Source organism: Polypterus senegalus, chromosome 15, assembly GCF_016835505.1.
Source record: "Polypterus senegalus isolate Bchr_013 chromosome 15, ASM1683550v1, whole genome shotgun sequence".
In the NCBI taxonomy this organism is placed as follows: domain Eukaryota; kingdom Metazoa; phylum Chordata; class Cladistia; order Polypteriformes; family Polypteridae; genus Polypterus; species Polypterus senegalus.
Genome location: NC_053168.1, coordinates 80,544,946 through 80,561,187, shown reverse-complemented (window position 1 = coordinate 80,561,187; position 16,242 = coordinate 80,544,946). Strand labels below are relative to the sequence as shown.

At 38.0% G+C, this 16,242-nt stretch overlaps 1 protein-coding gene across 1 annotated transcript in view; it reads left to right on the top strand.

Moving 5' to 3' along the window:
• Positions 1-7,986: 7,986 nt before the first annotated feature.
• The window catches only part of si:dkey-256h2.1 (uncharacterized protein LOC337520 homolog), a 354,044-nt gene continuing 345,788 nt past the window's right edge, over positions 7,987-16,242 (top strand). The window contains exon 1 of the mRNA XM_039736958.1: positions 7,987-8,723. Coding sequence (XP_039592892.1) covers positions 8,242-8,723 — 482 coding nt within the window. The 5' untranslated portion in view covers positions 7,987-8,241. The remainder of the gene's footprint in view (positions 8,724-16,242) is intronic.

Sequence of the window (16,242 nt, the reverse complement as noted above, 5' to 3'; positions counted from 1 at the left end):
CAAACAGCAAAGGTAATTCTTAAAAAAACTGCTATAAATGACAATTAATGATCCCTACTCCTGAGCTGTCTCACTCAGTGTAAATAGTCTGAGGGAGGGCTCTGGAGTTGTGGACATCAGAGTGGTCATGCCTTTTTGGGTTCCATGCAAAAAGAACATAGGATAGCAGAACATTTATAGAGACAGAATTAAAAAAAACTGAAAACTAATAGTTCAAAATTTAAAAAAGCAATAATAAAACATAAAAATACACATAACATCAACCCAATACATAACACCTTCAGTGTCCTTTTTGGAGTCAAGCAAGGAAGGCCCTTCTCAACTCTTTCTATCTACTTCACAGAACTCCTCATTGAACATATTTGGTAGATCTCAGAATGCTAGCATCAGCAAGACGAGAGTCCAAGTGTAAATGGGAAAAGACACTATGCCACTCATACCAGCAATTGATGAAGGTGCTCATATAGATTTGTTAAGACTTCTCCTCTGTTTCAAATTTTGAATGTTAGAGGCTATGCTCTTTGGGCAGTACCATATTTCATACACTACTCTTATCTCCTGCACCATTTGAATGGATCAGCAAAATCCTGGGCATCTGGTATTTCAGAGAGGACCTGAATGAGAAAGACTTTCTCCTGGAATTTCAGAAATTATTCCATCAAAGGCAAAATAACAGATGCTGCACAACAAGATAACTTCTGCTCTGCAGTACACATCCCAGACATGGCTTCCACTTGATATAGTCTGCAACGTTTCAGTGTGCACTGCTTCTGGGCAGTAAACTGCTTCAGTATTTATTAATGAAAAGCAAAACAGCAACATATCCTAAATGGCTGGGTTCATTAAGTAACAAATGAAGCAGAAAGTATTTTTTTCTGAAGTAGTTAAAAAATACAACTATATTCATATGTTTCTGTGGGCATACAAACATTTATAAACTGCAAGAGACATTGTGGACTGATTTAAACATAGTCCACATCAGCAGTCTGCATGGATACTTAGCATGTTTACAACAACACTTTTAGATATTTTCTTTTGTTTCATTGTGTGTTCATCTTCCTACCTGGCACTAGGTTTGTTCTGCTGGGAGCAACAGACACCTAAAAGAATGCTGTGACACAAGCAGCTTTCCAAAGTTGTGATGCTGCTTGGCATAAAATAGCTATTTTGTTGTAAAAATTAAAAAAAACACTTTTCATCAGTTTGAAACAAAAAACTAATATATGACATATAAACTAATATTTTTGTATATAAATAATTAATAAAAATTGCAGCAATACTTACAGAATTCCTGGAAAAGTTATTTAAACAGTTATTGGTATGATAGACTGATGATAAAACTGTCCACATCAGCAATCTACAATTCTCATCTGCACAGTACAGAAGTAGCTCTCACGCCAAAAAGAGCAACACTTTATTCTGTTTTGTTTTGTTGCATCTCTTCAACTGGCACTGCCAATGCAATATATCGGTATCCGTCTCTTTGACCATCTGTTATATTGACTTCCAGAGTGGGATGGTAGCTCCTGGCTCATTTTACTTACAGTTCAGTATGCAGCAGGCTTACCCTTTTGGCAAGTAGCTCATTTACCAGTGAAAGTGATGTGAAAATATTGTCAGTAATAACATTTCTCCCATTGTCTGTGAAAAGCTGAATGAGTTTCATCACCACAAGACAATAGCATTTAGTATACAATTGATGTTTACATCACCTGCTATCCAATATTTGATTCCAGACTTGTCAGGTTTGCTTTATTTGCACTGAGAAAATACATCAAAATTTCTTTGAGAATAACTGCTCATCAATGATTATGTTCTGCACTAATTTAAAGCACAAATGCAGATCTACGCAATGTTTCGAGTGTCCGATATAGCAGCAAAGCTGTTAGTATACAAAGCACACAGCCATCATAAGTTTGTGTGAGAAAATGAGAACACAGAAGATGACATATTGTGGATGGAGCCTGCTACGAGTGAAGAGCACAGCACAGAAAGATAGCTCAGTCACATTTTCATTCATTCATTATACTTGTTCTCAAATCATGTTTTTTTTTCCTAAAAGGTGCCTCAGTCATGGGCAAGTGCCACACTCCCTCGGTCCTTCTAGCTTCAGCATTGTATAACATTAATTCTGCGTCAGCATTTTTATGTAGCCTAATCAACGTAAGCCCACTGTTTATGTTTGTATTGTCAAGTTGGCTGTGTCTGTGAAAACAGTGAGAGAAAGCCAGCTTTTGGGGCTGTGCTCATCACTCTCCACTTGCTCCATTCACGATGTGCCATCTTGTGTGTTTTCCTTTCCCTATGTGAAATTGATGCAGGCTGTGCAATTTGTAAGTTATGTGGACACATTGTGCCATTCTGATGCCATTTGAGGTGAGTTTATATTTACATTTAACCTAATTCAAGTAACTGCAGCTTCCACAGTATTTCAGATATTTTTTTCATCACACATAGTGAAACAATGTGATTGTAAGTGTAGCATTTTTTCTATGATTATTTATTAAATGCCTGCTAACAAGAGACAGTGATTCACATTAAAAGAGGAAAGGATTTTTCAGCATTAAAAGGACATGCAATTGTGATCAGCATGTGTTGGAAGGCAGTTCACACCCTAGATACTAACGTTAATGGCATTGCTAGTGGAGATAAAAAAAACAAACAAAAAATATCATCAATCATGTTTTCTGAATATAACTTTAGAGTTATAATAACACAATCATTTACACTGCAGCTATTTAGGAAAAGATAAGAAGGACAGAAGCATGACATGTGCACTAATGAAATAATTAAAAATTTAAAAACACAATGCCCATTGGGGTCATCCGTGATGCTTCTAGTGATATCTGATGCTTTTTGGCTTACCATGGACCAGTACACTAAAAGAGAGGTAAGAGTGGTTATGCCTCTTATGGATCCACCCACGAAATACTAACAACAAGGCAGAACTAAAATATACTTATCATGACTAAATAAAATATAATTACCAGAAAATATATCATTAGAGACATAATCACTGAACAAAAGAATATAAAAAATGATTGAAAACAATGAACAAGAATGAAAAGTGAACAAATGCAAAGCAGGGCAATTTAAACATTAGCTAAGGGAGGGACCCTGGCTTGACCATAACATGGCCCCCTCTTATATAATGAACATGCGGTGATGTCACAATGCTTTGCAATTGCAAAAGAGGGGAGGAACGGTGCTCAAACACCACATCTATTGTCCATCTTAATGCACACCTGGCACATAATGCATACACATTCCAAGGATTTAGCATCTGATTTGTAACACCTTTTATGAAATCAGCTTGAAGCTTTATAGAGGTAAAATTCCGTTGCAACGAACTCCCAGGGACCTAAAAAATATTTTGTTGTAATGAAAATTTTGTTGTAACGAGATTCTGTATTTGTTACTATAGTGCTTTCTTTAACTTGTATCCAGGCATTTGCAATCATTTCAATAGCTTCTTTCGCATTAATTTTAATCTCCTCCTGCCTACAAGTTATGCTGATGAGAATTTTCTCAGCATTTCCTTGTGATAATACACTTTCAGGGTGTGAATGATACCCAAATCCAATGGCTGAAGCACTGCTCTGCAATTGGGTGGGAGGAATTCAATGCGAACATTATCGAAATGTGGAAGCATGTTGTGGGCAGCACAGTTATCAATCAGGAGCCGAATCATCCTTTTCTTCTTCACATTGTGAGGTTTCTGAACTCTTTTGAGAATCCACCTCCCCCCCCCACTCCCGACCTAACGGAAATGACACGCTGAAGTGTGTCCCGAAGCGCAATTGCAGTGTCTGTGGAAGATTCTTTGTCAATTGCTGGGGCAAGGCAAAAACAGGCTCATAGCGCTGCAGTGAAGCGCCACAGAAACAAATCATAAAAGATCGGGGTCGCGCTATAAGTCCCTGACACAGCAATCAGGCAGGGTCATGGCCAGGTCAGTGACCAAGTAATCCTGTTATCTGCATTTACAATTTACTTGCTCCTAGCCTTACATCTCCCATTGAGATCTTTTCTGTTTACTTTGGCGGAGAGACGCAGCATAGCTGTGAGCCTGCTGTTGCCCCATACAAACGCGGAGATTGCACTTTGGAATGCTCTTCGGGCGTGCTGTCTAGTTGGGGGAGGTCCCAAGACAGTTTACATACTTCACCTTTTCTTGAATGAGTGCCACATTAATAGGAATGAGCATCACTGAACCACATAAAAACTGCTTTTTCGACGTCTTCAGATGCAGCAGTTCACATAAGTTTGCAACCCAAGAAAGTTGACAGTGTTGATGGCAAAATTCTGAATTCACTGGCAACATCTTTTTTCTTTTTGCTGCAATCAAGAGCTGCAAAAAATTAAAGTTTTTTTTTCTAATATGAACTATTATCGTTGTTTTGTGTCTGCATTTCTATAGGAGGGTGACAATGAGTTAAATTCCAATGGATATTTTTTCAAGTGTTGATTAACAATAAGCAAAAGGTATCACTGAAAACCACAGGAAACAAGAAAGGCAAAAAAAACAAATTACAGTGTTTCTGTTTGGCGATCATTGTGCACAACTGAGCTGCGGCCACAGAACTAACTGCTCATCTGATGATTCATTCAGGCATTTCAAGGTCTTTTGTGCACTTCATTGTAATGAAAGTATTTGCTGAATGTACTTCACAGTAACAAGATTTCTATAGACTCGTGTCATATGGGGAAGCTGTTGGGACCATAAAAATACTTTGTTGTAATGAAAATTTTGTTGCAAAGATATTCGTTGTAACGGAATTTTACCTGCATATGGACGCAAGAAAGTTTTGTTAGATAGACTTGTTTTTGTCATATTTGTGGGCCCCCTGTAGAGTGGGGCCAGGAAAAATGTCTCCTTGTCCCCCTGCTGGCTCTGCTACTCGATATATGAATACTAAGTTTGTAAGTAATATTCATTTAAAAAAAAATCCAATTCTTGTAATTCTTCCACCTTTACCATTCTGGTAAATCCTGTAAAGAGCACATTAGGCAAACTGTCAACCATAGGAGAATATTCAGCCTATTTTGTCATAAAATTAAATGTATGTGCATTTTTGAAAATGTTCACTTTACTAAGCAACCAGTTTGGCTCTAAGAATTGGCATTAATTCTTATATGGTCAGCAGTATTGAAAGTTCATTGAAAGCAAATCTGTCAATTGTAATGACTGCATAGGAAGAGGCAGTTATTGATGGATTGGAATAAAGGTTTAGGAGATTAAGTCAAAAAACCAAAGTAAGGTCGAAGACAGAAGAAATGTATTATTTTAATCTGATTCCAAAATGTGAAGTAGAAATCTGAGTGAAGAAGGATGTAGCAAGAGGGTCTGGAGTAAGGAAATTGAGTGCTATTTATGAAAAAATACAAGAGAAAATAACTGGAGTCAGGAAACCAAAATGAGTCAAAACCAAGAGATCAAACTAATATAATTAATTGCACACCAAGTTCTTGGAAGAAATCTGAATACTGTGATGATTTGAAAATGCGTGATGCTGACTTTTATCCGATTGCCACAATAACGTGATGTGATGCTCAGCTCTGATCATTAGTAGTAGTGTTATCCACCATTATTCCAAAATCACTTCTACTTATTCATATTGATATTCATCTGTTCTACCATATTCACAAAGAGAAACTGGAATTTAGTTCTTAGAACCCAATTCTTTATCACTGGAAGCTGAGTTTTTGACATTTTTGTTGGAGACACAACAACTATAACCAAAAAGCAACTCTTTTGGATAGCTAGCTGCTAATACTGTTGCTTATGACTGATACTCTTAAACCCTAAACCTGTAAATGCTTCCTGTCTTCTTCAAAATCACAAGCTTTGTAGTTGTCTTGCGGTGATAGACATGATTGTATTTCTGGCTCAGCGAGATTAGCTTTATACTCTCACCATGGCTGTCAATTCTGTAGCTGAATATAAAGTCAACTGGGGGTTTGAACCACTGAATCTGATGTCATTGAGTTTTGGTGCCCAGTGATTTGCTGATATGTACCTTACCTAATCAACTGTAGTAAAGGGCTATTAATTTTTCATTAACTCCTAAAAACCAACTTTTTAAATTTGGCCTTCTTTGCAATTTAGTTATACCCTTAATAAACTAGATGTACATAGAATTATATTCTTCAATAAATGTGCAATCTTTATTAATGTTTACTTTTCTCTATTTTCTTTTCCAGTTCTTTTGCGGTGGCATTCTGTGCCACCACCACCTGATGAAAGTCCTGCCCAGTCACGTGTGATGTTTGAATGAAAGTGGATACCTCAACCTGCTACGAGACCGACAGTGCCAAATCCTCAAATACAAAGCCATAAAAAAACTATAAAGAACTACTTAAGAACATTTATGTTAGGCAGAATGCCCAGTGAGGGCTGAGTGGTCTTTTGGCCTCGAACCCCTACAGATTTTGATTGTTTCTCCAGCTTAACTGGAATTTTTTTCCTATTTTTTCTGTCTATCCTGACCAACTGACTTTATTGTTGAACTGTCATTTACAGACTTAAAAATATATATATATATATATATATAAATATATATATCTATTTATATAAGAGTGCACTATTTGTTTTTTGTATACTATCTATGCACTATTTTTCTAATCTAATTTTAATTTATTTTTCTTTATTTAACTACTTCTTTGACATATTGTAAAGCACTTTGAGCTACACTGTTTGTATTAAATTGTGCTACAGAAATAAATGTTGTTGACCACTAACTCAGATGTCTTTTTTAATTAAAAGAGAAAACACGCCCCTGCACAACAAGCAGCACACAGGTGAATTCTCTGCATCTGACATTTGAGGGGGCACTTGGGTGGTCCCGATCCTGTCATCGATAAGCACAAGGTGTTGAGGCGCAACAGGCAGCTGTTTAATCAATTCCCATGTGAACATAAATCCTGCTGCAACAAAACATTCCTTAACACAGAAATCACTTATAAAAATAAGCCAGATATAAGTAATCTATTTATCTTGTTGTTTTAACACTTCTCTCCAGAAACAGTCATTTTAAAATGTAATGGTGATTTAATCTATAACAATTAGAAAATGCCATTCACAGTTTGAAAAGATGTTGTAATTCAAATATTATTTGAATTTTAATTTTCCAAAAACCATACATAAACTGAACAGCAAATGGCTTTTTTGTTGTTATCAGTTCAGTCACGTACAGTGTATTGTCGTTAACTACCTCAGGTATTGTGTTGCAGGTGTGCAGGGTCATCACGTTTGCAAAGTTCAGTGAAATTCTTTTTTGCATATGCTAATGACCACTCTCCAGCACCAGGGTTAGAGAGTGTAACTGATATTTTTCTCGCGTGAAAAAATCTCAAAATACATTCGGATTTGGGTTTAATCCGAGAGCAAGACTAATATTAATGCGTTGGCTTTTTTATAAAGCCTTAAGGATTTTTTAAAAAAATATTTTGACATTGGCAGTTTGTTAATTTAACTGATAACATTAAAATAGTACGAGTCCGCTTGCCATGCACTGTCCTGCCGTTTACACGGGTTGCTGATTTACTTATGAAACTTTGTATTCACGGGAAAATCAACGGATGGAGTGATATAAGATTTGTAATGTAACTCGGAAACGATCCTCTCGGTTAATTTTCGGACTCAAATAGGGAAATAAAATCTAGACGGTGTGCCAATCCGACGCGGCGCAAGCTCAACGCACCCACACCGAACGGCTCAGTATTTGGCTTAATTTGATTTAAATATACTGATTCTTTAAATTTCACCGTAATCTATTAAAAAATACTATTCTACTACTGCCATGTGCAATTTTTAACAGCAATCAGTGTTTTTTGCTTTTGGTAAGTTCATCAAATTTTCATTTTACCCGATTTTCTAAGGGCAAGGTTGGCATCGATGGCTGTTATAATTATAGGCGGAAACTCGGGGCGCATGTTCGTGCCTTCTGTCATTTGGATCACTAGAGCCGCCGTAGCAGGTCGATCGCGCCACTTTTTGTCATTTTTAATGTAGTCACTTCTAAAACCGAAAGTGAAAGATGTACCGCTTGTACTACATACGTCCAAGTTTAGTTTCGCATGTCTTGATTGAGGCCAGATTGTCGATTTTAGCTCACTCTGTTTAGGGCCGGATAGATCTGTTACAATAGACACTAAGCTGCAGCTCATTTAAGGACCCTGCGCGATGAAGCGGTGTCATTAACCGTAGGCTGGACACAACGGTGGCTAGCGGTCGCAAGGATGATTTGGCTTTCTGTAACAGCCAGTGTGCTAGCAGCCGCATTCAGTGTCTGGGGTCCTTCTCAGCTGTGTGCCGACCCCAAGGACGAATTCAGTCACTCGGACATTTATGCGTTCATTCGAAATTTGCACATCCCTAAACGGACCCGCGCTGACTTAGAAAGAAGTGGGAGTCGGAATGTCAGCGAAGGAAAGCAGGCAGGCTACGAGCCTAACACCCCGGCACCCCCTTTTAAAGTTCGTACTCTAGACGAGCAGTTTGTGTATCCACCTGCGGATAAACGCAATTTTTCCTTGCTTGTCCATGCCTTCACTAACAAGTCGGCATTTTTAGAGTGCTTGTGGACTTCTCAGTCCTCACTTACGGATCTTGTCACGTTCATGCCAAATAACACGCACCTCTTGTTCCTGTCGTTTGACGACAGCGCATCACGCGATGCCCTCTGGATGAAGCAGCAGATTCTAAATGTGACCCAGCACAGGTAAATGACTATCATTTATCCTTCTCAGCTCACCCTGTACCGGCAGGGTGAAAATTAAACGGCTGGCTTTTGGTGTACCAACAGAATAAAACTTGAAGCTTCATGGCATATTACGCATATAACGAAACGCAGTCGTCTCACAGCATCACAACATTACATAGCATTTCAATAAAATGAAATATACACAGTGGAGAGGATTGCGAACCAGGAAAAAACGGAAAGATATAATGAAATGCCACAATCCTGATTTAAAAAAAAAAAGATAAAAAAGTGTTCATTATTTAAATTTAAAATGAGTACAGCACACTGAGCCTGTCCGCTGTGAAGAAACATTAAATGTAATGCAGGTTTTGCATACTGGGACTCATTACCAGTCAGGAATGGGGCTGGATGTGATTGCTTCAGTGGATTTTTGTGTAGTTTTTACAGTATATCTAGAATCCACCAATACTTGTAACAGTGTAGTCCAGAGAAGAGCTTCTAAACATCTTCCAGGCCCAGAAAATGACTAAATAAGTTAATTTATTTTATTTTAAGCTAAGTTAGACAATGAAGTTCTGTGAAAGAATTTTAAAAAATCCTGAAAAGTAAGTGATAAACTTTGTGTCAGACCATGGGGGCACAGATGGAATCTGCTTTAGGATCCATTTCATATAAATATTAGGAATTATTCCTTCAGAATGAGAGCGATATGTGCCTAACAATACGTTACCAAATGTTGAGCGTTGGTAGGAGCATTTTAGAGATCTCCAAATTTCAGTCTGACATTATTTTGTAAACATTTGGTGACTAAGAATTTAGGAACTGGATGTGTGCTGAATATCCAGTGCCTGTTAATAATTCTCTTATGTTCTTATTGATTGGGGTCAGTTTAGCTTCTTGTGTGCAGGGCATTTTGCAGAGTGGCATAAATGTTATGGATACCCACACAATTTCAAAAATAATGTTTCTCTAATGGCACTTTACTGGGTTGTGTGGTTCTTCATAGACTCTTTTGTTCTTCTGGAAGACCTCTTTGCACATGAAGTTGGTGCTTTGGGCTCCTTATGTTTGGAGAAAACAGAAATGTTTAATGTATTACCTAGCAGGATATGAACAGATCAAGAAAACCTGAACTTATCACGTGTAGCGAGTCCTTTTAAAACCAGCAACCCAATAGTTTTCAAAAATCTATTATATTCATGGTACTTTATGGATCCTGATAGGAATCAAAATGAATAAGGTTATCTTCTGCAACATTCATGTGTACGGTTCTTGTGGCTCCCCTCTGGTGCCTTTTTTTTAAAGAGTGTGTTTCTGTAGAGTAAATTACAGTCTTAACACACAATTTAGAGGATATGCTTCCTTCATTCACTTCACACACCAGTTTAATCCAATCCAAATTCTCTGGACAACATAACTATATAAGAAGTAGATCCAAATGTGGTGCCATTGCAGAGCACACTGGCACACACTCAAAAATAGTTGATTCAGAACTTCAAATTACGGTAACATGCATGACTTTAGTATGTGTGAGGAACCTGGTGTACAGGTATGTGAGGAAAACCAATGCAAAACAACATGTGAACTTATCAAAGTCCAAAGCTTCTTTGCTGTGAGACAGTTCTCCCCGTGTCTATGGTGTTTTTCAGGGTACTTTGGTCACATTGCGCTTTTTAAACATGTCTGTTTTTGGGTCATTGATAAAGTGGTTTGGTATGATTGGTGTATCATTAGGATTTTGTTCCTACCCTGTCACTGATGTTACTGGGATTGGCTTAATCTTCCTACTTCTATACAATGAAAAAGAATAATTTATAAAATGGGTGGATGGATGATTTTCTCAGAAAGCATGCAGTTGAAAACGTGGTCAGTGGTGGATCGATGATCTGTTCAGTGTCCTTGTCCATTTTACAAGTGTTGCTGCTGGAATACTCTCCAGTTCCCAGTCACCTAAATTAGTAAAAAGCAGATTTGTGATTTGATGGATAATAGTTTATTTATACATTATCGAGGATTATCTCAGATGCTGGAAGTTTATTGTGTCATGTTATTTTTGTTCAAGCCAATATTCATTTACTGAGACCATAAATTGTTTTCCTTTCAAATTATATTACAGCCAAAAAATGAATAAATTAATAGAAGGACTAAACTATTTAATGTTTGGTATACCTTATTATTTAGCTGAGAATCTGACTTATTGGCCTCAATCCACGGTTTGCTTGCTGATTTTGAACTTTGTTACCATCAGAGGCTTTTTCTGACTTCCATTTCTGCAACTTACAGTTCAATGGCTGCCTACATACTTCATTGGTTTTCCTAACTTCAGTGCAGCGCAGGTTAGTTTTGTTAAAGTCCAATAATGGAGAAGACATTGACATGTTTCTATCATGTCTCAGGGCAACCCCAAAAAGAAAAACTATACATTTTTTGGCCTGTAAAATGGACATACTTGGTAAGTTTTAAGGTGTTTATTTCACAGTGGGATCCTGGTACCAATAAGCTCCATGATAAAACACAACAGCTGTGGTGGGTTGGTGCCCTGCCTAGGATTGGTTCCTGCCTTGCCCCCTGTGTTGGCTGGGATTGGCTCCAGCAGACCCCCATGACCCTGTGTTCGGATTTAATGGGTTGGAAAATGGATGGATGGATAAAACACAACAGTGGGTTAGTCATTGTTTTAAGTTATAAAATATGCCTTATTTTATAATTCAGTTTCATGTTGCAGATTATTATATAACCAGATTGTTAAGAAATGAAGATGTAAACAATCCCTAACTTATCCTTAAAGGCTTGTGATCCAGTATTATTTGTTTTCTGTTAATTATAAACCTTAGCAACATTTTTCCCTTTCATTTTTAAAGTAGACTGATGTGGTGCACAGTCAAAGGGTCTTAGGGTTTGTTCACATGGAGTTTTAGACATGATGGTAAACTTGAAAAATATTGAACAACTTCAACCTCCATCCAATGAGTGTGATGCTAAATGGACTATAATAAAACAGCAAGTTTGTAACAAGAATGATGAAAAATGGAATATAATATTAAATGGTCCCCCCACCTGGGTCCCCCTTGGTGCAAGCTGTAATAAGAACGAAGACGATAGTATAGTATAACTTTTGGTGAAATGCGTGAGGTACTCAGCTGGTGACATGACCATTTTTTTCCTGAGCTGACAGCCCATCAGCAGTGACTCAGGTCATGCCACAGCGGTTCGGAAACACTGCTTTAAGGACTGGACCTATTATGCCATTTCTATGTTCTTGATGGTGGAAATAGTCTATGTGTGGATCATCCATGCTGTTCTTTACCAGGTTAATTGTCTAATCTTCTGCTTGTAGATTTGGTGCCCTGTAATACAATTTCCCTAAATCCAGGTTTATACATGACGCTCAGAACACTCACACGCTTGCATCACGGCTGCCACATGTTTCCAGCGCTCTTATAACGTGACCTCTGAGCACATGATCAGAAATAAATGTGACATTTGCGAGAGTTGCAGTACCAGCAAAAATTTGGGTGGTGTGTGTGTTCAAGTTTTGCTATGTGACAGCAGCATCGTTGTTTACTGCCAAAAGCTCCATAGTTACACACATGACTGCCAGAACAGCTGGCATCAAATTGCCAACTCTTTGAAGGTGGATTTTGAAATGTGCAAGATGAAATGGAAGCAAATTTGAGAAAGAGATACATCCATGCAAAGTGGAAAATGTCAGAGAAAAGACGTGGAGATTTGGCTATTGTAAGATAACACAGTGTGAGGCAAGCCACCATGCAGCTCCAACGGCATCAATGTGGGTGCTTCAATGTTTGATAAATGGATCAATGCGGTGAGGCAAATCATCAAACTTAAATGCTGACAAACATGCTTTTCTTCTTCCATTTCTTGCATATACAATACAAGCATTGCATATTCCCCATACTAATGAGGCGACACATATAAATGTCTCACATTACACATTCGCCATCGCTGTTGCCATCTCTTTTTGCACCTTCGCAACAGCATCAGAATGCAAAGAATTTTTATTTTCAACATTTCTCTTCCCTCAACTTACAACACAGCAAAAGCAGATGTTGTTTTTTCACATTGATGATGTTTCACACTGCCACCTAGTGGAATCCTCCAGATTTACATAAAGTACACATGCAAGTATAGACAGTACACTGCTTGTGCAGCAGCAACATCCTCATGTATACACATCACCAGGGCCGTTTGAAGGAATTTGGGGGCCCCAAGCAAAATGGACATGGAGGCCCCCCGCACGCACGCATGCAAAGGAACCACAGCATAGCCATACTGTACATATTTCTGCTAGCCTACCTGCTGCAAAATTGCACCATTTGTACAAGACAAGTAGAGCTATTTTATGTGTGTAATTTATCACCACTGTCTTGTTTTTTCTTATCCTCCTCTTCCTTTCTCTTCTTTCTTTTTTGGCTTCCTGAAGCATAATTCCGCTTCATGACTGCCGAGGAAGTTTTGTATTTTGCCGGCAGCAGAGATCGCGTGGTTGGCTGGCTGCTGTCAGCGAGGGGGGCCCCCTTGAGGGGGATCCCGATAACAGTGTCATTGCACTTTACTGCATTCACTATCAATGGGGCGCTCACACAGTTTGTCGCTGCATTTTATTCTTAACCAGTCGTTGTCTTGGGGCTTTGCTTGGTTTGCCTGCCTTGTCGCGACGAGCCTGCACATCACATCAGCATTATGTATATCCTGGCCCTTAGTCACTCTTGTATCACATAATTTCGGTAGTGACTTACTGAGCACAATGCTACCATTTGTCATATGAAAACAGCAATATAGAATATTAACTGAAATACCCAGCATGGTCGTGAGGAAAATAAAGTGTTTTTTATTTAATTGTTTGAAAAAAAAAATGATAAAAAAAACACAACTTTAAAAATAAATTAACAAACAATGAAGACTCACTAATGTGCTTGTCTTGTGGTCTTGTATGTGTGTTATCATCCAGTTGACGCTCGGAACTGGCCAACTCTATTTAATTTCAAAAGCAACAGGGGCGCCAGCAGTGCTCAAACATAAAAGATGCTAGCAGTCAACTCCAGTTCACCCTGTGGTGGTCGTTCCGAGTGTCAACGGGATAATAACTTGCATAAAAGACTGTAAGATCACCCCCCACCCTACCCAGAAGGGGGTGGGTTTGGGTTGATTTCACCCTACAGTATTTTTAGTTGACCAATGAGAAACATATGTGCCAAGTTTCATGAAAATCGCTCCTGCCATTCGGAATTGATGCTGGAACATACATACATATACACACACATACATTGACTTTTAAATATACAGTATATAGATTTTTTCAGTAGGTATCATTAGTAACAAAAAGCAGTTTACCTATAGACACCAATTTTTTTTTTGGTAACATCTTAGAGTAAATTAAATATCTGTTAGAACTGCATTTAGTGGAAGGGTCAGCACTATTGCGTCTAGGCTTTAAGGATTTGTGTCTAATTCCTGGTTTGCTCATTGCTTGTTTGGAATTTGCATTTTCTGTCAATACTATTAATACTGCTTTTCATGCTGTCTAAAACAGTCTAATGAGAGTGAATATAGATGTGTGTGATTTTGTCTCCTCTTGAACTGACATTCACTGTTGATTCCTGCTTTGTGTCTAGTGCTGTTGAGGTAGGCTCTGGCTCTCTGTTGCTCTGCATTAGAGTCAAAAGGCTCAGGGGTGAAGGATAGATGAATGTATATATTTTGTGACCTGAACTAATCTGAGTTGAAAGAATATGTGTAAAGAAACACACCAATAGTGTTTTAATTATTGATGTTGGTTCTGACAAAATGTAGCTTTGCTTTTTATGTTTATTATTTGAAGGTAGCAGGAAAGTCATTTAAAAGAATTTGCTGCTTTGATGCAATTCAGTCAGCCAATTGTCTTCAGCTGGTTTAACCATAAAACTAAACTTCCATAATTGTATTATTACTGGGGCTCTTATAAAGATTAAATACATTGCTTACTTTTAGACACTGATGCCCCTGTGTCATTTGTCAACACATAAATCTTAGCAATGGTTAAAACAGTTTGAAGTAAATGGACTTGGCAGCTTTTGAAAAGGATGTTCTTGTCTTAAGTGATCTTCCAAGAGAGAAAATGACTAAGCCCTGAAATAAATAATTGTTCATTCTCTATGAGGTTTCCCACTGATGACTCACCAGAAAGACTTTGTCTTTTCAGCCCCATCTGTTGCAGCATAATGAATTAAATTATGCAAAAGATGCAAGTTTTCAACCAAACCATTTAAAATATTGTTCCTTGTGCCTTTTAATTGTCTTCAGTATTCAGTGGATGTTGTTACTGTTGTAAATGTTGTCTGTGGTGTCCCTGATCATAATAGTAATGATTGCTAAAATGTTTATTGTTCACAGTCCTCAGCAAGAGCTCTAATCCCCAGACACCTGTGACTTATGATTTTCATTACAACCAATCTTTTTAATTCACTCACTTTCACGGAATAATCTTTCAGATGGATACTTTTTTCCATTGTCTATTGCATTTAATGCTTATTAAAATTTTATGTATGGATATGGGATGGGACTTTTGGATTGTGGTACGTGCTGGGTTCAAATTCTTGCTCAGCCACTGAATTTGTGGAGTCTTGCTTATGTTCAAATGGGCATTCCAATTTTCTTTTTGTATTGGAATAATTTGTGCTTTGGAGAAATTCATAAGGTTTGCATCAGTGTTCACTACAGTTGACTGGCTCCCAGTCTGAGGTTTTCTCCTTAAAACTGCCTAGCAATGCTGAATTGGATTAAGCTAACTTAATAATGAATGGATGGATAAATGCATTGACATAATGGTACTGTTGGATTAATACACAAGGAACTCTACACAGAGCTTCAAAAATCCCATAATTAAATGTAAAAAATGTATTTAGTTGCTACGTACTCTAAGTTTTAATTCTCATTAGAGTAATACTGTTTAAGGCTTTTTTTTGAGGGAAATTTTAAATGTGCAGTGTGTATACTTCCTTTATTGGCTTTGGTACTGTCTGCTTTCATATTCTTGTCTATTGTCTTTGGCTCATTTAGCAGCCGTGTAATCAGGTTGTATTCACTGAGGAGGCGCTCCTGCTGCGAGTTGCGTTCATTGGACATCTCTGACAGCATGAGAAGTGCCAAGCCATGAAAGGCGAGGTTATGTAAGGGGAGAATGTCGTGGAGTTGAAGTGCATCGATTCTGCAACAGAAAAGACGCCTTTGCTGTCATAACTCTGGTTAGTCACTTGAGTCAATGGAGCTCTCCTTTAACTAGAAAAAAGAACAATTTATACTTAATGCATTTTCAGATTTGCACTGATGTGTGCAGGCTCAATTTCATGCTTTTGATACTAATCTTGACATTTTAGGCATCCTATGAGCTACCTGCTTGCCTACAATGTTTTGTGTCTACACAGACCCATCCATAATAATTAAGCATATGCATCTAATGACACACACAGTCACAGACCCCGGCAACCATACAGATGAAAACTTAGTATGGGAAGGCAACTGCCTGCTTTGCATTTAC